At 40.4% G+C, this 25,003-nt stretch overlaps 2 protein-coding genes and 8 non-coding genes across 18 annotated transcripts in view; 3 read left to right on the forward strand and 7 right to left on the reverse strand.

The window, feature by feature from the left end:
- The window catches only part of LOC127368849 (uncharacterized), a 49,742-nt gene that overhangs the window by 18,217 nt on the left and 6,522 nt on the right, over positions 1-25,003 (reverse strand). For 2 of the 9 annotated variants that reach the window (XM_051410077.1, XM_051410076.1), the window contains exons 3-4: positions 2,865-3,286; positions 2,666-2,736 (exon numbers count right to left, since the gene is read on the reverse strand). The exons of 1 other annotated variant lie outside the window; for it this stretch is intronic. In XM_051410077.1, coding sequence (XP_051266037.1) covers positions 2,666-2,736; positions 2,865-2,955 — 162 coding nt within the window. In that variant the 5' untranslated portion in view covers positions 2,956-3,286. Of the gene's footprint in view, positions 1-2,665; positions 2,770-2,864; positions 3,357-6,134; positions 6,292-19,688; positions 19,892-25,003 lie in introns of those variants that run through there. 6 more of the 9 variants (XM_051410075.1, XM_051410074.1, XM_051410085.1 and 3 more) reach the window with 6 other exon arrangements.
- Positions 1,585-1,657, reverse strand: trnav-cac (transfer RNA valine (anticodon CAC)). Its single transcript has one exon. It is a non-coding gene; the product is annotated as a tRNA-Val (tRNA).
- On the reverse strand, positions 2,347-2,419 carry trnav-cac (transfer RNA valine (anticodon CAC)). Its single transcript has one exon. It is a non-coding gene; the product is annotated as a tRNA-Val (tRNA).
- On the forward strand, positions 6,872-6,990 carry LOC127368961 (5S ribosomal RNA). Its single transcript, XR_007885978.1, has one exon. It is a non-coding gene; the product is annotated as a 5S ribosomal RNA (ribosomal RNA).
- Positions 9,000-10,388, reverse strand: LOC127368851 (uncharacterized). Its single transcript, XM_051410087.1, has 2 exons — positions 10,346-10,388; positions 9,000-10,095 (listed from the first exon to the last, which is right to left on the reverse strand). The coding sequence occupies exon 2, from the start codon at positions 10,084-10,086 to the stop codon at positions 9,241-9,243; it is 846 nt and encodes a 281-aa protein (XP_051266047.1). The 5' UTR covers positions 10,087-10,095; positions 10,346-10,388; the 3' UTR covers positions 9,000-9,240.
- On the reverse strand, positions 16,272-16,344 carry trnav-cac (transfer RNA valine (anticodon CAC)). The gene has a single exon. It is a non-coding gene; the product is annotated as a tRNA-Val (tRNA).
- trnav-cac (transfer RNA valine (anticodon CAC)) lies at positions 17,031-17,103 on the reverse strand. Its single transcript has one exon. It is a non-coding gene; the product is annotated as a tRNA-Val (tRNA).
- LOC127368972 (5S ribosomal RNA) lies at positions 20,153-20,271 on the forward strand. Its single transcript, XR_007885991.1, has one exon. It is a non-coding gene; the product is annotated as a 5S ribosomal RNA (ribosomal RNA).
- trnad-guc (transfer RNA aspartic acid (anticodon GUC)) lies at positions 23,606-23,677 on the forward strand. The gene has a single exon. It is a non-coding gene; the product is annotated as a tRNA-Asp (tRNA).
- On the reverse strand, positions 24,709-24,781 carry trnav-cac (transfer RNA valine (anticodon CAC)). The gene has a single exon. It is a non-coding gene; the product is annotated as a tRNA-Val (tRNA).

The raw sequence follows: 25,003 nt of genomic DNA on the forward strand, positions 1-25,003 counted from the left end.
AAAGACAATCATTTTGAATTAATCCAATATTGTTCATTCAATTTCTTTGTTTTAGCTTAGCCTTTAATGAACAGCATTTCTCATAAGCCCTATAGGCCATCATGAGTTAAAGGACCAGTGTATAGGATTATAATGGTGAAGTTAAATATTGCAACTAAATACAAATTTCACATTCTAAGGTAACGAAAACACAACAATTCCTATAGTCAGGTGATCATACACTAATACAAACATATAAAATTCCATTTCTGACAATAGATTCTCCTAAATGTTACACATTCAAGCTTTTTCATTTCTCTTAGCAAACAGCAGAGGCTGCTGCTTCTTCAGTGTACACAGAAGGTTGTTCACATATTTTCCTTTTCAAGACAGTGTTGTTGTATAATATGTAACCTTTCCGTCTAGATGGAATTCATTTGATACTACTATTGTTATTATCATTGTTGTTGTTATCACTTGTCCATTACAGGATGATATCTAAACTTCATGTATGAGGACATGTTGAATTTGTGTCCTGCACACCCTGTTGATGAATTGATTTCGTGGGACCTGATTTTGGGAGAGTTCGAGTCAGTAAATGCATAAATAAATACAGAACTAAGTGGGACATCAAATCGTACGTAAATACATCTTGAATGTATTCTCACATTCTCATACACATAGACTCTAATCCGACAGAATAACAACTGACAGCAAAGTGCTGGCTCACGTGTACGAGTTGAGGGAGGAACTGAAAACCTTTCAACTGATGAGCAGTGTGATGAGCCAAAGCTGCTTGCTAGTGATGAATGGTTTGCAATGCTTGCATACATTGTCAACATTTTCCTATATGTGAATGAACTGAATACACAAACGCAAGATGGAAACCAAAATCTGCTCACAAGCACAGGCAAAATAAACAGATTCTGTTTAAAGGTCTCCCTCTGTGAACAACATCTGTAAAGAGTCACCCTCATTGGGCTCATCGGTGGTTGGGATGAGGACGTCACAGGTGGGAGCTTGAGCATCTGGTGACCTGGTGCGGACAGAACAACTTGGAGCTCCACACTCAGAAGACAGTGGAGATGGTTGGGGATTTCAGGAAGAGCGCAGCCCCATCACCCTGTGTGTCTCCCCAGTCGACAGCGCGGAACCCTCCCGCTTCCCTCCTGGGCACCATCATCCCACAGGACCTCAAGTGAGAGCTGAGAACGCTAGCTGAACGACAGCAAAAACATGTCTCCTTCCTTTCAGCTTACAGCCTGCAAACGCCGAGGACACGGCCACCACTATATCGACATGCCAAATCCCATAATGCACCAGTCCTCGTTAGTATAGTGGACAGTATCTCCGCCTGTCACGCGGTGATGGGGGTTCGATTCCCCGACGGGGAGTCTTTAACTTTCTACCGCTTCCTGATCTTTAACAGAAAAAAAAAGTAAAGTACCACAGCTACATCAAGTGTGTGCTTGCAGCAAGCTGAAGGTATGGATACCTTAAGTTAGCTTTTTTTTTGCATCTGTCTGATCATTTGATTGAGTACAGTTTGTGTTTGATATTGCGTATAGTTTGGTTCCAATACTCAGATTAAAGAGCAAAGAAGGATGTTTCTGCCCGGTTTCGAACCAGGGACCTTTCGCGTGTGAGGCGAACGTGATAACCACTACACTACAGAAACTGACAAAGGCAAACTCAAGGCAAACGTGGATACATATCAACCAGCATGCTCAAACGCAAGCTTTTCAAATTCCAGACAATGGCTTTGTTTTTGACACGGAGAGATGGGATGAGACATTTTAAACTGGATTCAGCAAAAAGTTCGATTCCATTCCGCAATGCACTGCGTGTACTGTCAGGAGTGCGGTCAGAATATGGCCGGAAATAGTGCATTCGTGAGCAGGTCTACAACGTTTCATATCGAACTTTTATTTGGAAATGTTTTATTTTGCTTAGTGTTTTAGTTTGAAATTTAGTTTAAATTTCAGCTCATTGAAGCACTTTAAAAACTTTATTTTTCTTTTTATATATAATTGTGCTTCAAATAAAGCATTTCTCTACACCTTATTCTTGTTTAAAAATCATTCACATCATATGAAAGTTATGGAGAGCAATAAAAAGGTGACCTTATGGCGTTAAAGGCGACGCACTGAAAAATTTGGGTGCACCTACATTTTGTGCTGGTGCACCTAAAAAAAAAAAAAGTTAGGCGCACCAGTGCAACCAATGCAAAAAGGTAGTCTGGAGCCCTGGTAGGGTTACCTTAAGTTTGCTTTTTTTGCACCTGTCTAATCATTTGATTGAGTACAGTTTGTGTTCGATATTGAGCATAGTTTCATTCCAATACTCAGAGTAAAGAGCAAAGAAGAGTGTTTCTGCCCGGTTTCGAACCGGGGACCTTTCGCGTGTGAGGCGAACGTGATAACCACTACACTACAGAAACTAACAAAGGCTATTCTCACACAGACGCCCATACAGATCAACCAGCATGATCAAATGCAAGCTTTTCAAATTCCAGATAATGGGTTCGTTTTTGACACAGAGAGATGGGATGAGACATTTTAAACTGGATTCAGCAAAAACTTCCTGTTTCACAGATTAAACGGTCTAGCAGACTCACGTTTAAGAACACTGTTTGAGACTAAATTGATTTTGAATGTTCAGTCAGTAGAAGAAAGAATGTACTTACAACACTGTGCCAGTTATTTGGTGGGTGATATGCTCTTCTTGCTCTCTCCAGCTCCTCATCATCATCCATCACTGTGACACAAACATAAAGAATTTGAATTTGTGCTGTAAAAAAATTAGGCATACATTATTTTGGTAAAGCATATGTTACACGAGTTGTATTTCGATATAAATGAATATAAGTATTAAAAAAAACCTACTGGTGCACTTGAGACAAGAACTGGTGGAGAGCAGACAGAGGCCGACTGTTTCCTTTTCAGGTACTGCTGCAGTCTGTACATCTGAGTCCATGGAAAACACTTAGTTCTCATGATGTAGACTGCGTACCCATCAGCCCTCCTGTCCCACACCTCCCTCCAGGTGCTCTCGGGTCGACAGTTATATGTATAGCCTACATCATTTTCCAACAGCCAACTAAAGGATTTCCCCTTGTATTTGCCAAACTGCAAGATGTAATCCCCCAGCACCTCTGTCTTGTCTGTGGCACCCCCTCCTCTGTGACGGACCACAGTCAGGGCATTTTGTTTAACTGTGTCCTCCTTTAGAGGTTCAGAATTGTCCTGCAGAGAAGGGTTGTCCTTGAAAAGCTTAGCTGCATCAGTTGGATCCTGACACAGATAACCTCGAGGTCACTTGCGGAAAAAAACTTTCATCCTCCCAGGAAAGAAACTGAATGGTTTTTCCATGCTGGCCTGTGACATATGTGGAAAAACATTTATATATTAATTCAATTCAATTCAATTCAATTTTATTTGTATAGCGCCAATTCATAACAGAAGTTATCTCAGGACACTTTTCAAATAGAGCAGGTCTAGACCGAACTCTTTAGCATTAATTACAGAGACCCAACAGTACCACCATGAGCAAGCACTTGGCGACAAGGGCAAGGAAAAACTGCCTGTTAAAAGGCAGAAACCTAGGACAGATCCTCCGGCTCTAGGTGGGTGGTCGTCTGTCTCGACCAGTTGGGGTGAGAGAGAGAGAGAAAGAGAGAGAGAGAGAGAGAGAGAGAGAGGCAGAGAGAGAGAGAGCGAGAGACAGACAGACAGACAGGTGCATAGCAACAACAGTATTGGCAACGGCAATCTAGCAGGACCATGGCAGGAGGCTCCACCAGGATCGACAAGAACCTGCGAGACGAGAAAGCACAAGAACTCCGGGGAAGAAGTGAAGTTAGTAACATGCATAAATGGAACATGAATGAGTGCAGAAAGAGAGAGGAAGGGAGGAGCTCAGTGCACCATGGGAAATCCCCCGATAGTCTAGGCCTATAGCAGCATAACTAAGGGATGGTTCAGGACTCACCTGATCCAGCCCTAACTATAAGCTTTATCAAAGAGGAATGTCTTAAGCCTACTCTTGAATGTGGTGAGGGTGTCTGCCTCCCGAACCACAAATGGAAGCTGGTTCCACAGGAGAGGAGCTTGGTAACTGAAGGCTCTGGCTCCTGTTCTACTTTTAGAGACTATAGGAACCACAAGTAACTCAGCATTCAGAGAACGTAGTGTTCTAGTGGGGTAATAGTATACTATGAGCTCTTTAAGATATGAAGGGGCCTGACCATGAAGAGCTTTATAGGTGAGGAGGAGGATTTTAAATTCAATTCTACATTTTACAGGGAGCCAATGCAGAGAAGCTAGTACAGGAGAGATGTGATCTCTTTTTCTAGTTCCTGTCAGTACTCGTGCTGCAGCGTTCTGAATTAATTGGAGCGTTTTAATGGACTTATTGGGGCAACCTGATAATAAAGAGTTGCAGTAATCCAGCCTTGAAGTAACAAATGCATGGATTAGTTTTTCTGCATCTGTCTGTGATAGGATGTGTCTAATTTTTCTAATATTACGTAAATGAAAGAAGGCGGTCCTGGAGGTCTGCTTTATGTGGGAGTTAAATGACAAATCCTGATCAAAGATAACTCCAAGATTCCTGACAGTGGTGCTAGAGGCCAAGGTAATGCCATCTAGAGTAACTATATCTTTAGACAGTGAGTCTCTAAGGTTTTTGGGGCCAAGAACAAGAATTTCGGTTTAACATCAGAAAATTGCAGGTCATCCAGGATTTTATGTCCTTAAGACAAGTTTGTAATTTAGATAATTGATTAATTTCATTGGGTTTGATTGATAGATATAACTGCGTATCATCTGCATAACAGTGAAAGTTAATGGAGTGATTTCTAATAATGTTGCCTAAAGGGAGCATATATAAAGTAAATAGTATTGGTCCAAGTACAGAACCTTGTGGAACTCCATGACTAACTGTAGTATTTATTGAAGATTCATCGTTAACATGTACAAACTGCGAGCGATCTGATAAATATGACTTAAACCAGCTTAGTGCGGTTCCTTTAATGCAAATTTGATGCTCAAGTCTCTCTAAAAGAATATTATGGTCAATGGTGTCAAATGCAGCACTAAGATCTAATAATACAAGTACAGAGACAAGTCCATTGTCAGAAGCAGTCAGAAGGTCATTATTAACTTTAACCAGAGCTGTCTCTGTGCTATGATGAACTCTAAATCCTGACTGAAAATCCTCAAATAAACTATTGTTATGTAGAAAGTCACACAACTCTTTGGCGACTACTTTCTCCAGAATCTTAGAGAGGAAGGGGAGGTTAGAAATCGGTCTATAGTTGGCTAAAACCCCTGGGTCAAGAGTGGACTTTTTAAGAAGGGGTTTAATTATAGCTACTTTAAAGGACTGTGGTACATATCCTGATAATAAAGAAAGATTAATCATATCCAGTAAAGAAGTGCCAATTAAGGGAACAACTTCTTTAAGCAGCCTAGTTGGGATCGGGTCTAATAGACAGGTTGATGGCTTCGATGAAGAAATTATTGAAGTTAATTGATGAAGATCGATAGCAGAAAAACAGTCTAAATATATATCTAAGTTTACATTGACAGAAGTCCCTGAACTTGGAGAGCCACTGGTAACTGTTGATGGCAATATTAAACATGTACATCTTCTTAAACATAATGGGGAACCTGTTGACCTTTGAGAACAGTTAAAACAAGATCAATTAAATTATTTCAGCTTATAAGTGTGTGGTCTTTCCTCAAGTGATCCAAAGTGTACAAAATAATTACTCTTTTTCTGAATTTCTGCACCAGATTTTAATATATAGAAGCTAGAATAAATTGTAGGAGCACCAGATGGGCTTAAATATATACCTTTAATATATAGCTTTAGTTATTTAAACCTTAAAAATCACTCAGGGCTGGTCCCCATTTACAATGATGTCGAGTAACATTTTAAAATGACTAACTATATAAAATATTAAAACAGAAATGAATGTAAGAAAACTACTTAATTAAACATTAATAAGATATATAAGACAAAAGAAAGACATGAAAGATCAAACTTAAGTAAAGTACAAACATCGTCGTCATTCAACCTACAACACTCAGAAGACACAAAGTACATACAAGCCTATCTTTTATCTCGTTTTTGTCACAAAAGTTACTGACCTTAGTTGAAGAAAACAAATCCAAATGTCAGGAGTAGTTGGCGATGTCGACTTCATCTCTCCTCTTCTCTGTTCACTGACACAGTCGAGGAGGCGAGACGGAGTTTTAGGCGGTTACAGCGCCAAAGGCGGCAGTGGCCGGAGTGCACATTACACCCGTAGTGGTTTAGCACTACCATAGAGAATGAATGGGAAACGGTTTAGGGGCGTTTATCTAAGGGCGTAAGCAACTGTAAGAAGTAAACAAAAGCCTCTTTAAAGATGATGATGAACATCTGTGTTCATTTACATAAATACAAACATCAGCATGTTTCTATAAATTCTGGGTAAGAAGCAATACAACTGAGTATAGTAGTACATTTAATCAATCATTGTACTTAAGTAGGCTATAATTTTGAGGTACTTGTACTTCAATCTTTGTATTTTCTACTCCACTACATTTATGTGATATCTTCCAGATTAAACGACTCAACAGTATATAAAGTAATTAAAGCAGTTTGTCCTCCAGAAGCTACAAAATGAAAATACTGCTTCCACGGTAATACATCAGTATTGATAAATGCTTTAATATGATATAGAATAATGTAACAATAACAGGGAGATGCACTGTGTGTTATAATGGATATTTTATATCATTGTAAAATTATTTGTCTTGTTTTGAAACAATCTACATTTAAAAATATAAGACTACATCATATCACAGCACCTTTAAATAGCCTCTTTGAGAAAGTAGTTTTCGCTTACGGCCATACCACCCTGAACACGCCCGATCTCGTCCGATCTCGGAAGCTAAGCAGGGTCGGGCCTGGTTAGTACTTGGATGGGAGACCGCCTGGGAATACCAGGTGCTGTAAGCTTTTACATTTCTCTGTACAGACAGCAGAGGGTGCTGCTGCTGCTGCTACACTAGAGGAAACAACTGGGAGCTGACATACTGTGCATACTCAAATCAACATTTTTACCATAATTCCTCTTTATTTTGAGCAAGGCATTAGGCAGAATGTCCAAAGACAATATAAGTTTACAAAAGTCATTAAAAGTTCAACAAAGCAGACAGTAAATCATGGTTCAGAACAACTCCCTATCACTGAGGTATTTTTAAGGTTTTTACAATAATCTGATGTACTGCTGGAGCTGACTGTAAAAATTCAAATACTCTGAACATTTGCAACAGTGAATGTAGTGACAGAAACTGGGAAAACAAACTGTGTGAAATAAAGAAGACGTAACAAAAAAAAATGGGAAAATAAAAATTCTTATTAAAAATCTAGAGTAAATATTGTCAAAACCTTCATCCTATCCAAACTCCTTTCCCTAGCAAACATCTTTCCTCGGACCAACAAAACAATAATCCAACTCAACAAACAGTGTGTGAATTTAATCTGGGAACAACCCGAGAGGTCACTAAAAGAGAACTGTTGTATAGAAGCAAAGAATATGGAGGTTTAGGTTCAGTAGAGCTTGGTGACAAATTAAAAATCACTTTAGTTAAAAATGTATCTGCAGCCATCAGCAGGAATGCTCTCTGGATAGGAGACATTTTAATGTGGAGAAAAAGAAGAGGAAAAAAAGGACTGCTCCATATTGTAAGTTAATATATGGAGATTTTATCACTCAATATCAACATTTACACATAGACTGGGGACAAAAGTCAGCGCCTCCTATGGAACATTCTGGACTTATAATACAGAACTTTATAGACATTGAACTCCCTCAGACTCTCAGACTGTATGCACTTTATCAATGTTCACTGACGCACTTTATTGTTAAAATGTCTATGTAACGTGTAATATATTTGTAAAATGTAATAAAGTTGATTAAAAAGGAAGGAGAGAAGTCACCACTGAGCTTCACCAGTGAACCAGCTGGAAACAGCCCAGGTGCTTTGTCACTTCTCTTTACAGACAGCAGAGGGCGCTGCTGCTTCTTTTGACCTCCTGGATCCAAACACTGTATTCAACTCCAAGGCTAAAGAAACATCAAGAGGTGTTTAAGTATCTAAACTTATGCAGCTTTATTTACACAAGCCGAAATGAAAACCACGACACTCTGGTCCTCTCCTCTCTGGAGGAACAGGTCACAAAGGACTGTTATAACAAAGGCTTGATTTGCTTTTTCTATGATTTCTTAATTTCTGTTTCCCAAGTGTCCTCAGAGGGAAAGTTAGAAGCACGGAGGAAAGATTTGAATGAGGAAATAACGGTGGAGGATTGGAACACGGTTTGTGAAGATGCACAGAAACTATCCGTAAATAGCCGTCTAATACTATTGCAATATAATTGGTTAATGTGTATATATGTAACACCAGTAAAATGACATCGCTTTGACAACAATATACCAGACACATGTACTAAGTGCAGCGAACATAAAGGAACCCTGTATCCTTGTATTTGGGAATGCAGTAAAATAATGGATTTTCAGAAAGAAGTAAAACGTGTGAAGGACAGGAACACTTCGGTAGAGCTCCCTCTTGATCCTAAGATCTACATTGTGAGTTTGTACCCATCTAACTCAAAACTAAGGAAGAAGGAATATACACTTGCAGATATGTGTATCTTGCAAGACAAACGGCTTACTGCTCTTTACTGTATCAAAGAATGGGTAAATGAAATGGCATCATGTATGTTATTAGAGAATATAACTTACATATTGAGAGATATTGTGCTTTTCTGTGCCAACAATGATATTCCACAAGAGGCTTCTACTCTTGACCAACTTGAGAGACTTCCTGAGCTGTGTTTAAGAGTACTTTTACGTCATAAGAAATAAATATTGGCCCTGTTTTTTTTAGCATTATAACAGTGATTGAATAAAATTATTAAAATACTCAAAGTAAAGCTTCTTTTGTTTCTGAAAAAACACAAACTTAAGATGTAAATGTGTCTTTATTGAAAAGCAGCAAACTCCACAATTCATTTATCATCATTGTTTAAAAATTGACATTTGAAATACTTTGATTGATTTAATTGACAGCAAGGTTGAAAAAAGCAAAAAAACAGTTAGAAGAAACAATCACCAAAATGATTTAACAGCATTGTTGGACTGAGCTTTCCACTAGTGTTGATGATTCTCAGCTCTGTTAACATGAAGAAGGCTTTCTCAGGCTTTCACTGATAAACACACAGGTACTCAGTGGGGCCTTTGTTGCCTGCGTTGAGATTTCTTTCAATAACATTGACACCAGCCTTACGATAACCTTCAACAACATCTGGTATGAGAAGAAGGCCCTTAATGCGATCATTGCCTGCCTGTTTCTTGTACCACAGGTACACCTGGTTACCGCCGGTCCCCTCGTTGAGGTTCACACTCACTCGGTGGTAATTCTGCCGCTGAAGGACCTGATACTCAAGATCATTGGTGGAGACGTTCAGATCACTGAGGGCGCGCTGGGGGTCGGTGGTCTGACGGTACCAGGTGAAGACATCTGATCCTCCTGCAGACTTGTTGATGTCGTCATCGATGCGGATGAAACCTTCCTTGAAGTACCTTCCGTCTGATGTGTTGGTTTCAGTGGCAGAGACATCACAGATGTATGTTGGTTTCTCTCTCTTCAGCCAGAAGTGGAACCTGGTTCCAAATAATCCCAGGTCTAAGGACAGTCTCTCCCAGCCAAGGGTAAACTTCCTGGCCGCACTGTCATCATCTGTAGTGACATCAATGTCCACTATGGGAATGTCGTACTCTGTTTGCCCTTGGAAGTACCAAAGGATGAACCAGTTGACGACCTTTTGGTACCCCGCATCGATCAATCCATCTTCCATCTTCCTGTTGAATGCGCATTGAATCCTGGTGATTGGCTCTGCGCCACTTTCTTTTTTGTACCAGAGATGGATGGACTTTCCTCCTGCCCCATTGTTCAGATCGACATTGTTTTTCTGGAAGCCTTTTGATCGGAACGTTGGCTCTTCAGCTGCATCAAGGGACAGTTCAAGGTGTGTGATGTATTTGGCCATTGTGGGTAACTGCAGACAGGAAAGAAGATTATGAGTGAACAAAATTAAATTAGAAGCATGACTGTGACATTTCAAGGAAGCTTCAATATAATATAATCAAATGTGGATCACTATAATGACATCAAAAATAAATCATATTCAGAATGTGAATGCTGAATGCACCCATTTAAACAATTTACAATGAATGTATTCATTAAGATCTGAAATAGAATTTTTTTTTCGTCCACAGCAATAAAATAATACATTTTTGAACACTTACATGTCTACTGACAGTGAAGCTTCGGCAGTAAGAATTCAACTGATCTGCTGAATTCTGTTGTACTTACCAACAGTCAGCTGCCTTTATATAGAGAATAGAGATGCTGTGGTTCAATGTGCAAACACTAAATGGAGTAATCATTACTGAGGAGTCATTTTCCAAAGAAACTGGTTTGTTAATCTTTTATCAATCCAGAAGAATAAAGACCAAAACTACCTTTTATCAATTTCACAATCACTATCTTGGCCCACGCCCGGTATGTAAATATTACGCCCATGACTGAGAATGATAAAGAGAGCTTCATATAGAAGTTCAAATCTTGCTGACTTTCTCATCTCCACACACCTGTCCAATCACTGTGTGTCACAGTCTGAGATGCATGCTTTTCATTGTCGGGTACAGTTTCCTTTGGAGGTTGTGGGAGATGTCTTTCTCCATCCACTGTTTTAGAATCGCAGCTAACTTATCCTTGTATTGTTGTGTAGGATCCTACTTGAGTTTATCAAGAATTTATGCTTCATCTGAAAGTCTGGTACTAATGTCTGTCCTGCAAATGAGAATATCCAAGATCCATATGCTTCATATATGTTTACAGTCTATCTATAATTGTGTCCAATAAGTGTCCATACTGTAATTTTACTGTCTTGGTTTATTCTGGACAAACAACATCTATGCATGTGTGTCTGTCCTGGAAAAGGGATCCTCCTCTGTTGCTCTTCATGAGGTTTCTGCTATTGTTTCCCTCAGGTTTTTGTTAAGGCTGCTCAATTAATCGAAATTTGATCATGATTACGATTTCGGGGCCAAACGATCTCAAAACTAATAAAATCGTAGGGAAACGATGGGACACAGCCACAGTCTGCGTATTTCGCGCATGTGTATTTTCAGTCCCTCCCCCGCGGCAAGCACTGCACGTCATGCGCTCGGTATACTCGCCGTTCCCGACCTGTCGTGCTACAATGTGAAGTCACGGGAGCGCCGTAACTATTTATACTTGCGCCGGTGGTCGCGACACTAGTTGCCGTCCTCTCCTGTCATGTTGTTTTCGTTTGAACAGGTAACCGGAGACTTACAAATGTTTATGGGGAAAGGAAAGTGTAACTGAGGACTTCCTTGCAAAGTGTTTTTGACAAATGTCCAATAAATGCAGCAAGTTTCTGAAGTTTAAAAAAATAATCGTTTGAATAATCGTGATTTCAATTTTGACCCAAATAATCGTGATTATGATTTTTTCCATAATCGAGCAGCCCAAGCTTTTGTGGAGTTCTTCCTTATCTGAAGGGGTCTAAGGATATAAGATGACACATGCTGTACAGACTGTAAAGCTCCTCGAGACAGTTTTGTGATGTGTGATATTGAGCTTTATTAATAAACTTGACATGACTTTTGTTTCATATCCTGCTGTATAATGACAGTTACCCTCCATTTATCTGCTGGTTGGATGGTTATTTATTTTTTATTTTTTTATTTTTGTATTTAGACAGAATGCAATACAATGGGCGACTTAACAAGGTTGACACATCAGGGCAAAACATGTACTTTCTTTTCCAAAGTTTATTATTGTTTTCACTTATGCTGATTGAGGTAGGGGGTTTCCCAATACCCTTGGGCTGTTCATATGTGAAGTGATTTTCTATTCACAAATTCCTAAGTACAACAGGAGTTGAAGGAGAGGACACAAAGCCACCCACCCAGGATGATTTAGTTATATATATAAAAACTTGAATACAGGCATATTTGGTTTGTAAACATTACAACATCTATAATATCAACCACTTCGTGTTCCAGTGAAGTTTCGTATCAGTTCTGTGGAAGTCACACCTGATTTGAGTGGGCTTGGCAGGACTGCCACACACACACATTTAAGTTCAGATAAGATGTACCTTTATTGTACAACATATATGTTACCCAGTAATCATCAGAACATTTATAAATAATTGATTTAATTGAATAGTTTTTAGTTTTATGTAGAATAAGAATGACATTTTGTCAAAGGTTGCGACTGACTATTTTAAAAGAAAAGAAAAAAGAAAACCATGACAGAGATGAGTTTGCATTTTCCATGGCATTTATAGCAGTACTTCCAGGCGGAAATTGGAATCACTTGCATTAATCCTAAAATAATGACAAAGTAATGATTCAGTACTCCGTAAGCACTCAGTATGATGCACCACTTTACTTTTAGGGGCCTCAAATACAGTAACTAATACTTAGTAATGATGAGTTGCTTCTAGTTTTGTGCTATTGATCTGGTTCGGATGAAGAGAGTGGTAAGTATGATCGTTTCACACATATGAACATGAACATGAACTAATCATTACCTAATAATTCATTAATATATGGGATCTCCCAGTCGGTTCTCTAGTAACTGATCAATATCTACTATAGTCCTCCATTAAGAACGATTGAGGAACTACGTATTAACAATTCATCAATTTTCAAGTTGTTCCCGATTCGTTCAGCACTTGTCTCTTTATCTATTAACTAATCATTACATACACTATAAATCTGAGTAGGCTAATGGTTCACAAGCAGTTAGCTCCTCATTTGTTACTCTTTTGAAGGAATATTCGCTCTTATACATCCTTTGAGTTGGAGGGTCCCACACAAGCTTACGGGTATGGCTGTGTTGTCTTTTGTATGTCACAGTAGGCATCCAGGTCTAGTATTGGCTAGAGTCAGTTAGTATTCTGGGTCCCTCAGATTTCTTATCTATCTGAACTTAAGTGTGTGTGTGTGTGTGTGTGTGTGTGTGTGTGTGTGTGTGTGTGTGTGTGTGTGAAGTCCTGCCAAGCCCACTCAAAACAGGTGTGACTTCCACAGAGCTGAATGAAAAAACTTAATGGGAGCACGTAGCATGCTGAGAGTAAAACCAGAACTATCCTGGCTCTGTTCCAGAATATTAATACATCCAAACATTATTGATCTATGAATGTTTAGATAAAGACAATCATTTTGAATTAATCCAATATTGTTCATTCAATTTATTTGTTTTAGCAGCCTTTAATGAACAGCATTTCTCATAGGCCCTATAGGCCATCATGAGTTAAAGGACCAGTGTATAGGATTATAATGGTGAAGTTAAATATTGCAACTAAATACAAATTTCACATTCTAAGGTAACAAAAACACAACAATTCCTATAGTCAGGTGATCATACACTAATACAAAAATATAAAATTCCATTTCTGACAATAGATTCTCCTAAATGTTACACATTCAAGCTTTTTCATTTCTCTTAGCAAACAGCAGAGGCTGCTGCTTCTTCAGTGTACAGAGAAGGTTGTTCACATATTTTCCTTTTCAAGACAGTGTTGTTGTATAATATGTAAGCTTTCCTTCTGGATGGAATTCATTTGATGCTACTGTTGTTATTATCACTGTTGTTGTTATCACTTGTCCACTACAGAATAATATCTAAACTTCATGCATGAGGACATGTTGAATTTGTGTCCTGCACACCCTGTTGATGAATTGATTTTGTGGGACCTGATTTTGGGAGAGTTCGAGTCAGTAAATGCATAAATAAATACAGAACTAAGTGGGACATCAAATCGTACATAAATAAACATCTTGAATGTATTCTCACATTCTCATACACATAGACTCTAATCCGACAGAATAACAGCTGACAGCAAAGTGCTGGCTCATGTGTACGAGTTGAGGGAGGAACTGAAAACCTTTCAACTGATGAGCAGGGTGACAACCCAAAGCTGCTTGCTAGTGGCGAATGGTTTGCAATGCTTGCATACATTGTCAACATTTTGCTATATGTGAATGAACTGAATACACAAACGCAAGATGGAAACCAAAATCTGCTCACAAGCACAGGCAAAATAAACAGATTCTGTTTAAAGGTCTCCCTCTGGGAACAACATCTGTAAAGAGCCACTCTGGAAATGACAAGGACATGTCAACACTGCTGCATTGTGTAAGATAATACGTAAACATTTAAAAACTCTTTTTCTCAGCTCCCACAGAATCATTTGACTGACTTAAAGGCCTATATATAAGATAAAATGGTGGCTGATTCTGTGGTGTACATTGACATCTGGTGGTGAAGTTTAGGTATTACATGCGCAGATGCACCAGCCTGTACAAATGCAAGCTTTCATGTTCGTTTTTGACCGGGAGAGATGGGATGAGACATTTTAAACTGGATTCAGCCAAAAGTAGATTTGTAAAACATAGTGACAGTAAATGCTGTGTTAGGCTAACGTGATGACCACTAAACTAAGGAGACCACTGGCAGCACTGGCCCGTGCACGTGGAAAATGAAAATGTTTCTAATGCCAGAAAACCCGTTCATTTTACAGGGTAAGGATGTGTTTTTTGTTAAGAATTCCTACCCATCACTGGTTGCTGAAGTGGCTGGATCGAAGCTATCTACTTCCCCCATGAGTTTGTGTCCTTTGTGCTGGTCTGTGTTTATGTTCCACGACAGCCCAACATGCAGGAGGCACAGTGCGAGCTCTCCTTAAAACCCAGACTCTACAGTCATCGCCTCTCAACTTTGACAATCCATCCATCAAGTTCCCAAACACGCTTTAAATGCCCGACCAGAAAAACATGTCTGGGAGGTCTTAGACCAAGTGCAAACCTAAACCCCCAAACCCGCTAACACTCTGTACCTAACTGAACCAGTACACTGTCATTGAAACAAAGCTGCAGTTCTTACACCTCCTCCAAGACTCCATCAATCATCGCCCTCAAGTTGCTCTGAACCCTCCGCTCCTTGTTGCGTACACCAACAGATGACACCTCCAGTCATCAATCCCCTTTCATGAAGTTTGCGGAACCTCATCGGTGGTTGGGATGAGGATGCCCACAGGTGGGAGCTTGAACCATCTGGTGACCTGGTGCGGACAGAACAACTTGGAGCTCCACGCTCAGAAGACAGTGGAGATGGGTGGGGATTTCAGGAAGAGTGCAGCCCCATCACCCTGTGTGTCTCCCCAGTTGACAGCACGGAGCCCTCCCGCCTCCCTCCTTGGAAACATCATCCCCCAGGACCTCAAGTGGGAGCTGAGATCGCTAGCTGAACGACAGCAAAAACGTGTCTCCGTCCTTTTCGCTTACGGCCTGCAAACGCCGAGGACACGGCCACCAGTGCATCGACATGCCAAATCCCATAATGCACCCGTCCTCGTTAGTATAGTACGTTAGGACAGTATCTCCGCCTGTCACGCGGAAGACCGGGGTTCGATTCCCCGACGGGGAGACTTTTATTTTCTGCCGCTTGCCGATCTTTCACAGAAAAAAAAGTAAAGAACCACAGCTACATCAAGTGTGTGCTTGCATCAAGCTGAGGGTATGGTTCAGGGCTCCAGAGTCCATGCGACCAAAATTTTTAAGAGTGCGACTAATAATTTTTCTAGGTCGCACTGGTTCACCTGACGCTGCCCGGGTGAAAACATAAATTTATTTCGCAAGCGCATCATCTCTCTGTGTTGTCCTGTGACTGAACTCACACACTCATGGTAGGATCATATCGCGATCTAAACCAATAAGAGACAGAGCTCGGGCGGGTCTTTGCCTCTGATTGGCTGTGGTCCTGTTCACCACGCTAAATTGCGTGTGTTTAAAAATTGCCAAGACCCGGTCCTTCGGCGACACGATAAGACTTGGAACCAGAGGAGAAGACAACCGTCCTCGTTAGTATAGTGGACAGTATCTCCGCCTATCACGCGGAAGACCGGGGTTTGATTCCCGACGGGTAGACTTTAACTTTCTACCGCTTCCTGATCTTTCACAGAAAAAAAAAGTAGAGTACTACAGCTACATTAAGCGTGCTTGCAGCAAGCTAGGGTATGGATACCTTTAGATAGCTTTTTTTGCATCTGTCTGATCATTTGATTGAGTACAGTTTGTGTTTGATATTGCGTATAGTTTGATTGCAATACTCAGATTAAAGAGCAAAGAAGGATGTTTCTGCCCGGTTTCGAACCGGGGACCTTTCGCGTGTGAGGCGAACGTGATAACCACTACACTACAGAAACTGACAAAGGCAAAATCAAGGCAAATGTGCGCACAGATCAACCAGCATGCTCAAACGCAAGCTTTTCAAATTCCAGACAATGGCTTTGTTTTTGACACGGAGAGATGGGATGAGACATTTTAAACTGGATTCAGCAAAAAGTTCGATTCCATTCCGCAATGCACTGCGTGTACTGTCAGGAGTGCGGTCAGAATATGGCCAGAAATAGTGCATTCGTGAGCGGGTCTACAACGTTTCATATCGAACTTTTATTTGGAAATGTTTTATTTTGCTTAGTGTTTTAGTTTGAAATTTAGTTTAAATTTCAGCTCAGTGAAGCACTTTAAACACTTTATTTTTCTTTTTATATATAATTGTGCTTCAAATAAAGCATTTCTCTACATCTTATTCTTGTTTAAAAATCATTCACATTATATGAAAGTTATGGAGAGCAATAAAAAGGTGACCTTATGGCGTTAAAGGCGACGCACTGAAAAATTTGGGTGCACCTACATTTTGTGCTGGTGCACCTAAAAAAAAAAGTTAGGCGCACAAGTGCAACCAATGCAAAAAGGTAGTCTGGAGCCGTGGTAGGGTTACCTTAAGTTTGCTTTTTTTGCATCTGTCTAATCATTTGATTGAGTACAGTTTGTGTTCGATATTGAATATAGTTTGATTCCAATACTCAGAGTGAAGAGCAAAGAAGAGTGTTTCTGCCCGGTTTCGAACCGGGGACCTTTCGCGTGTGAGGCGAACGTGATAACCACTACACTACAGAAACTGACAAAGTCCATTCTCACACAGACGCCGATAAAGATCAACCAGCATGATCAAACGCAAGCTTTTCAAATTCCAGATAATGGGTTCGATTTTTGACACAGAGAGATGGGATGAGACATTTTAAACTGGATTCAGCAAAAACTTCCTGTTTCACAGATTAAACGGTCTAGCAGACTCACGTTTAAGAACACTGTTTGAGACTAAATTGATTTTGAATGTTCAGTCAGTAGAAGAAAGAATGTACTTACAACACTGTGCCAGTTATTTGGTGGGTGATATGCTCTTCATTTCACCCACTTTCCACCACACTGGTCAAGGCTTGTCTCCCTACACTCTCCACTCTCATAACACAAATTGTTCACTCCTCCCTGTCAACTGGTACTGTTCCCTCCCTGCTCAAAACTGCTTCAGTCACACCCATATTAAAGAAACCTGGCCTGGACCCAAACAAACTCAATAACTATCGCCCTATTTCAAACCTATCATTCATCTCAAAAGTTATAGAACGTACAGTAGCCTGCCAACTTCAAGATCATCTATCAAAAAATAAACTCTTTGAGCCTTTTCAGTCTGGTTTCTGTCCTAACCACAGTACAGAAACAGCTCTCATTCAAATAACAAATGACCTTCTTTTAGCAGAGGATTCTGGCCTTCTCACCATCCTTATACTCCTAGACCTCAGCGCCGCCTTCGACACAATATCTCTTGCCATCCTCCTAGATCGTTTGGCCGGCACTGGAGAAAATACCAGATCACCATCCTCACCACTCACTCACTGTGTTCCACAAGGTTCTGTTCTGGGTCCCCTACTTTTCATCATCTATATCCTCCCTCTCGGCAATATTTTCCATCATTTTGGTATTCACTTCCACTGTTATGCAGACGACACCCAAATCTACATCACCACCAAACCAGACACTGCTTCGCCCCCTACTGCCCTCACGGACTGCCTGGAAACTATTACAAACTGGATGTCAAACAACAAGCTCAAACTCAATGGCAGTAAAAGTGAAGTTCTTTTCATCGGATCCAAATCATCACTCTCAAAATCCCATCCCCTCAGTATTCTCATCGGTCCCCACTTCAACCGAAGTTAAAAGTCTTGGCGTCATCTTGGACAGTACTCTCTCACTCACATCCCACATCAACAACATCTCACGTACATCCTTTTTCCATCTCCGCAACATCTCCAGACTTCGCCCCTCCCTCACCCAGCACTCCACTGAAGTCCTCATAAATGCCCTGGTCACTTCTTGCCTTGACTATTGTAACTCCCTCCTCACTGGTCTACCACAAAAACTCATCCACCGTCTACAAACCATCCAGAACACCGCTGCCAGAATCATAACACGTACCAAGTCCTCGGATCACATCACACCAGTGCTCATTCACCTCCACTGGCTCCCTGTCCAACAACGGATACAATACAAACTCCTACTGTTAACATTCAAAGCTCTCCATAACCAGCCCCCCCACCATATCTCTCCAGTATGCTACAGCCATATATCCCATCCCGTTCACTCCGTTCCTCATCTACCATCCTGCTTTCCACCCCTTCCTTCTCACTTACCTCAATGGGTGCTCGGGCTTTTAGCTGCTCTGCACCTAGACTCTGGAACTCACTTCCACTACACATCCGCTCTCTGGACTCCATTGACACTTTCAAGTCTCAACTCAAAACACACCTTTTTAAAAAGTCTTACTTGCTATAAATACTCTGGCCCCCAACTGTTTTACTCTCTGCATTCATTTATTAGCTACACTGTATTTTCTTTTTATATGTATTTTATACATATTTACTGTGCTGTGTATTTTATTTCTGCAGTTGTTTTTTTTATACCTGTAAGGTGACCTTGGGTGTTGTGAAAGGCGCCAACAAATAAAATTTATTATTATTATTATTAAAAACAAGATCAATTAAATTATTTCAGCCTATAAGTGTGTGGTCTTTCCTTAAGTGATCCAAAGTGTACAAAATAATTACTCTTTTTCTGAATTTCTGCACCAGATTTTAATATATAGAAGCTAGAATAAATTGTAGGAGCACCAGATGGGCTTAAATACAAACCTTTAATATATAGCTTTAGTTATTTAAACCTTAAAAATCACTCAGGGCTGGTCCCCATTTACAATGATGTCGAGTAACATTTTAAAATGACTAACTATATAAGATATATATAAAATATTAAAACAGAAATGAATGTAAGAAAACTACTTAATTAAACATTAATAAGATATATAAGACAAAAGAAAGACATGAAAGATCAAACTTAAGTATGTGTGTGTGTGTGTGTGGTTTTTGGGCTTGAATTTGAACCAGAAAACACAAACGCGACTTGAAATGAAAATATCATGAATGAAACGAAATATTTTACAACATATATCCAAGTAAATCCAACTCAAAAGTAAAAACCGACTGTTTATTACGGCGTTAGCAAGTTTTGCCGCGTTGTAGTTTAAATGAATCTGATGCGCCGCTCAGAGACAAAGTACAAACATCGTCGTCATTCAACCTACAACACTCAGAAGACACAAAGTACATATAAGCCTATCTTTTATCTCGTTTTTGTCACAAAAGTTACTGACCTTAGTTGAAGAAAACAAATCCAAATGTCAGGAGTAGTTGGCGATGTCGACTTCATCTCTCCTCTTCTCTGTTCACTGACACAGTCGAGGAGGCGAGACGGAGTTTTAGGCGGTTACAGCGCCAAAGGCGGCAGTGGCCGGAGTGCGCATTACACCCGTAGTGGTTTAGCACTACCATAGAGAATGAATGGGAAACCAGATTAAACTACTCAACAGTTTATAAAGTAATTAAAGCAGCTACAAAATGAAAATACTGCTTCCACAGTAATACATCAGTATTGATAAATGCTTTAATATGATATAGAATAATGTAACAATAACAGGGAGATGCACTGTGTGTTATAATGGATATTTTATATCATTGTAAAATTATTTGTATTGTTTTGAAACAATCTACATTTAAAAATATATGACTACATCATATCACAGCACCTTTAAATAGCCTCTTTGAGAAAGCAGTTTTCGCTTACGGCCATACCACCCTGAACACGCCCGATCTCGTCCGATCTCGGAAGCTAAGCAGGGTCGGGCCTGGTTAGTACTTGGATGGGAGACCGCCTGGGAATACCAGGTGCTGTAAGCTTTTACATTTCTCTGTACAGACAGCAGAGGGTGCTGCTGCTGCTGCTACACTAGAGGAAACAACTGGGAGCTGACATACTGTGCATACTCAAATCAACATTTTTACCATAATTCCTCTTTATTTTGAGCAAGGCATTAGGCAGAATGTCCAAAGACAATATAAGTTTACAAAAATCATTAAAAGTTCAACAAAGCAGACACTAAATCATGGTTCAGAACAACTCCCTATCACTGAGGTATTTTTAAGGTTTTTACAATAATCTGATGTACTGCTGGAGCTGACTGTAAAAGGGTTTGACAAAACAGTCATACAGTCATTTACTAGTTTATTAAGTACACCTAAAACGAATGCAGTTCTTTAATAAATCCTCCCTTCATAAAGGTTATAATGTTTTTTTAGAGAGGTGTTTATTCAACTGTGTGATCATTTTGGAGGCTGCGGTTTGTGCTGCTGTTGAATTGTGTTATACTGACAGATGTTTCTATTATTTTGTCCACCCCATTTATGTCAGACTGTAGGCTAAATAACAGAAACACCAGTTTTCTGTACCTCCATAATACTCACAGCTTTGCTGTTGACTAAATATTCAAATTCTGCTGCCTGGAAAATGGAAAATAATTGAAGTTAAAAAGGAAATTCAAATACTCTGTCTGAACATTTGCAACAGTGAATGTAGTGACAGAAACTGGGAAAACAAACTGTGTGAAATAAAGAAGACGTAAAAAAAAATGGGAAAATAAAAATTCTTATTAAAAATCTAGAGTAAATATTGTCAAAACCTTCATCCTATCCAAACTCCTTTCCCTAGCAAACATCTTTCTTCGGACCAACAAAACAATAATCCAACTCAACAAACAGTGTGTGAATTTAATCTGGGAACAACCCGAGAGGTCACTAAAAGAGAACTGTTGTATAGAAGCAAAGAATATGGAGGTTTAGGTTCAGTAGAGCTTGGTGACAAATTAAAAATCACTTTAGTTAAAAATGTATCTGCAGCCATCAGCAGGAATGCTCTCTGGATAGGAGACATTTTAATGTGGAGAAAAAGAAGAGGAAAAAAAGGACTGCTCCATATTGTAAGTTAATATATGGAGATTTTATCACTCAATATCAACATTTACACATAGACTGGGGACAAAAGTCAGCGCCTCCCATGGAACATTCTGGACTTATAATACAGAACTTTATAGACATTGAACTCCCTCAGACTCTCAGACTGTATGCACTTTATCAATGTTCACTGATGCACTTTATCAATGTTCACTGATGCACTTTATCAATGTTCACTGATGCACTTTATTGTTAAAATGTCTATGTAACGTGTAATATATTTGTAAAATTTAATAAAGTTGATTAAAAAGGAAGGAAAGAAGTCACCACTGAGCTTCACCAGTGAACCAGCTGGAAACAGCCCAGGTGCTTTGTCACTTCTCTTTACAGACAGCAGAGGGCGCTGCTGCTTCTTTTGACCTCCTGGATCCAAACACTGTATTCAACTCCAAGGCTAAAGAAACATCAAGAGGTGTTTAAGTATCTAAAATTACGCAGCTTTATTAACACAAGCCGAAATGAAAACCACGACACTCTGGTCCTCTCCTCTCTGGAGGAACAGGTCACAAAGGACTGTTATAACCGGGGACCTTTCGCGTGTGAGGCAAACGTGATAACCACTACACTACAGAAACTGACAATGGCAATATTAAGGCAAACGCGGGTACAGATCAACCAGCATGCTCGTTTGTGACACGGAGAGATGGGATGAGACATTTTAAACTGGATTCAGCAAAAAGTTCCTGTTTCACAGATTAAACGGTCTAGCAGACTCACGTTTAAGAACACTGTTTGAGACTAAATTGAGTTTGAATGGAACTGAAAACCTTTCAACTGATGAGCAGGGTGACGACCCAAAGCTGCTTGCTAGTGACGAATGGTTTGCTATGCAAGCATTGCAAACCAAGCATTGTCAACATTTTGCTATATGTGAATGAACTGAATACACAAACGCAAGATGGAAACCAAAATCTGCTCACAAGCACAGGCAAAATAAACGGATTCTGTTTAAAGGTCTCCCTCTCGGAACAACATCTGTAAAGAGCCACTCTGGAAATGACAAGGACATGTCAACACTGCTGCATTGTGTAAGATAACATGTAAACATTTGAAAACTCTTTTTCTCAGCTCCCACAGAATCATTTGGCTGACTTAAAGGCCTATATATTAGTTAAAATGGTGGCTGATTCTGTTGTGTACATTGACATCTGGTGGTAAAGTTTAGGTATTACACGCGCAGATGCACCAGCCTGTACAAATGCAAGCTTTCATGTTCATTTTTGACCTGGAGAGATGGGATGAGACATTTTAACCTGGATTCAGCTAAGAGTTCCCATTACATAGATTTGAGTGAAAGTAAATGCTGTGTTAGGCGAACGTGATGACCACTAAACTAAGGAGACCACTGGCGGCACTGGCCTGTGCACGTGGGCAGCAAAAAGTAACTGTACACTGAACTAAAAACCTGTTCATTTTACAGGGTAAGGATGCGTTTTTTGTTAAGAATTCCTACCCATCAATAGCAGCAACCCATCACTGTTTGCTGAAGTGGCTGGATCGAAGCTATCTACTTCCCCCATGAGTTTGTGTCCTTTGTGCTGGTCTGTGTTTATGTTCCATGACAGCCCAACGTGCTGTCTCTGTGAGCAGAGGAGAACATGTCTGGAGAGGTCTCAAACCAAGTGCAAACCTAAAACCCACAAACCCGCTAACGACTTGCGCAAGGCCAACGACCTGAACAAGTTCTGCTGTGCATTTGAAAGACAAAGCGGCAGTTCTTACAGCATCCTCTGAGACTCCATCCATCGGTAACGCTTTTCCTCGAGGTTGCGTCCTTACCGCTCCGCTCCTCTGTCCTCTGCCAGTACACCAACAGCTGCCACCTCCAGTCATCAATCCGTCAATTGTCTGAAGTTTGCGGATGACACCACCCTCATTGGGCTCATCGGTGGTTGGGATGAGGACGCCTACAGGTCGGAGCTTGACCATCTGGTGACCTGGTGCGGACAGAACAACTTGGAGCTCCACGCTCAGAAGACAGTGGAGATGGTTGGGGATTTCAGAAAGAGCGCAACCCCATTACCCTGTGTGTCTCCCCAGTCGACAGCACAGAGCCCTCCCGCCTCCCTCCTGGGAAACATCATCCCCCAGGACCTCAAGTGAGAGCTGAGAACGCTAGCTGAACGACAGCAAAAACGTGTCTCCGTCCTTTTCGCTTACGGCCTGCAAACGCCGAGGACACGGCCACCAGCGCGTCGACATGCCAAATCCCATAATGCACCAGTCCTCGTTAGTATAGTGGACAGTATCTCCGCCTGTCACGCGGAAGACCGGGGTTCGATTCCCCGACGGGGAGACTTTTATTTTCTGCCGCTTGCCGATCTTTCACAGAAAAAAAAGTAAAGAACCACAGCTACATCAAGTGTGTGCTTGCATCAAGCTGAGGGTATGGTTCAGGGCTCCAGAGTCCATGCGACCAAAATTTTTAAGAGTGCGACTAATAATTTTTCTAGGTCGCACTGGTTCACCTGACGCTGCCCGGGTGAAAACATAAATTTATTTCGCAAGCGCATCATCTCTCTGTGTTGTCCTGTGACTGAACTCACACACTCATGGTAGGATCATATCGCGATCTAAACCAATAAGAGACAGAGCTCGGGCGGGTCTTTGCCTCTGATTGGCTGTGGTCCTGTTCACCACGCTAAATTGCGTGTGTTTAAAAATTGCCAAGTCCCGGTCCTTCGGCGACAGCATCAGACTCGGAACCAGAGGAGAAGACAACCGAGTCTGGAATAGAGCCCGGCTCCGAGACCCAAATTAAAACGGCCAAAATATATTCCTTCAGACAGGACTCGCTGAAACAATTTTCCTGGCTGAGGTACAACAAAAGACGTAACGCAATGCACTGCGTGTACTGTCAGGAGTGCGGTCAGAATATGGCCGGAAATAGTGCATTCGTGAGCAGGTCAACAACGTTTCGTATTGAACGTTTATTTGGAAATATTTTATTTTGCTTAGTGTTTTAGTTTGAAATTTAGTTTAAATTTCAGCTCAGTGAAGCACTTTAAACACTTTATTTTTCTTTTTATATATAATTGTGCTTCAAATAAAGCATTTCTCTACACCTTATTCTTGTTTAAAAATCATTCACATTATATGAAAGTTATGGAGAGCAATAAAAAGGTGACTACATTTTGTGCTGGTGCACCTAAAAAAAAAAAGTTAGGCGCTCCAGTGCAACCAATGCAAAAGGTTAGTCTGGAGCCCTGGTACGGTTCCCTTAAGTTTGCTTTTTTTGCATCTGTCTAATCATCTGATTGAGTACAGTTTGTGTTTGATATTGAATATAGTTTGATTCCAATACTCAGAGTAAAGAGCAAAGAAGAGTGTTTCTGCCCGGTTTCGAACCGGGGACCTTTCGCGTGTGAGGCGAACGTGATAACCACTACACTACAGAAACTGACAAAGTCAACACCAAGGCAAACGTGGGTACAGATCAATCAGCATGCTCAAACGCAAGCTTTTCAAATTCTAGACAATGGCTTCATTTTTGACATGGAGAGATGGGATGAGACATTTTAAACTGGATTCAGCAAAAAAGTTCCTGTTTCACAGATTAAACGGTCTAGCAGACTCACGTTTAAGAACACTGTTTGAGACTAAATTGAGTTTGAATGGTTCC

The sequence above is a fragment of the Dicentrarchus labrax genome, unplaced genomic scaffold (assembly GCF_905237075.1).
Source record: "Dicentrarchus labrax unplaced genomic scaffold, dlabrax2021, whole genome shotgun sequence".
Lineage (NCBI taxonomy): Eukaryota > Metazoa > Chordata > Actinopteri > Moronidae > Dicentrarchus > Dicentrarchus labrax.

What these genes read in the sequence shown, in the direction of transcription:
- LOC127368851 (XM_051410087.1), bottom strand. Translation starts at nt 10,086, where the DNA reads ATGGCCAAATACATCACACACCTTGAACTGTCCCTTGATGCAGCTGAA.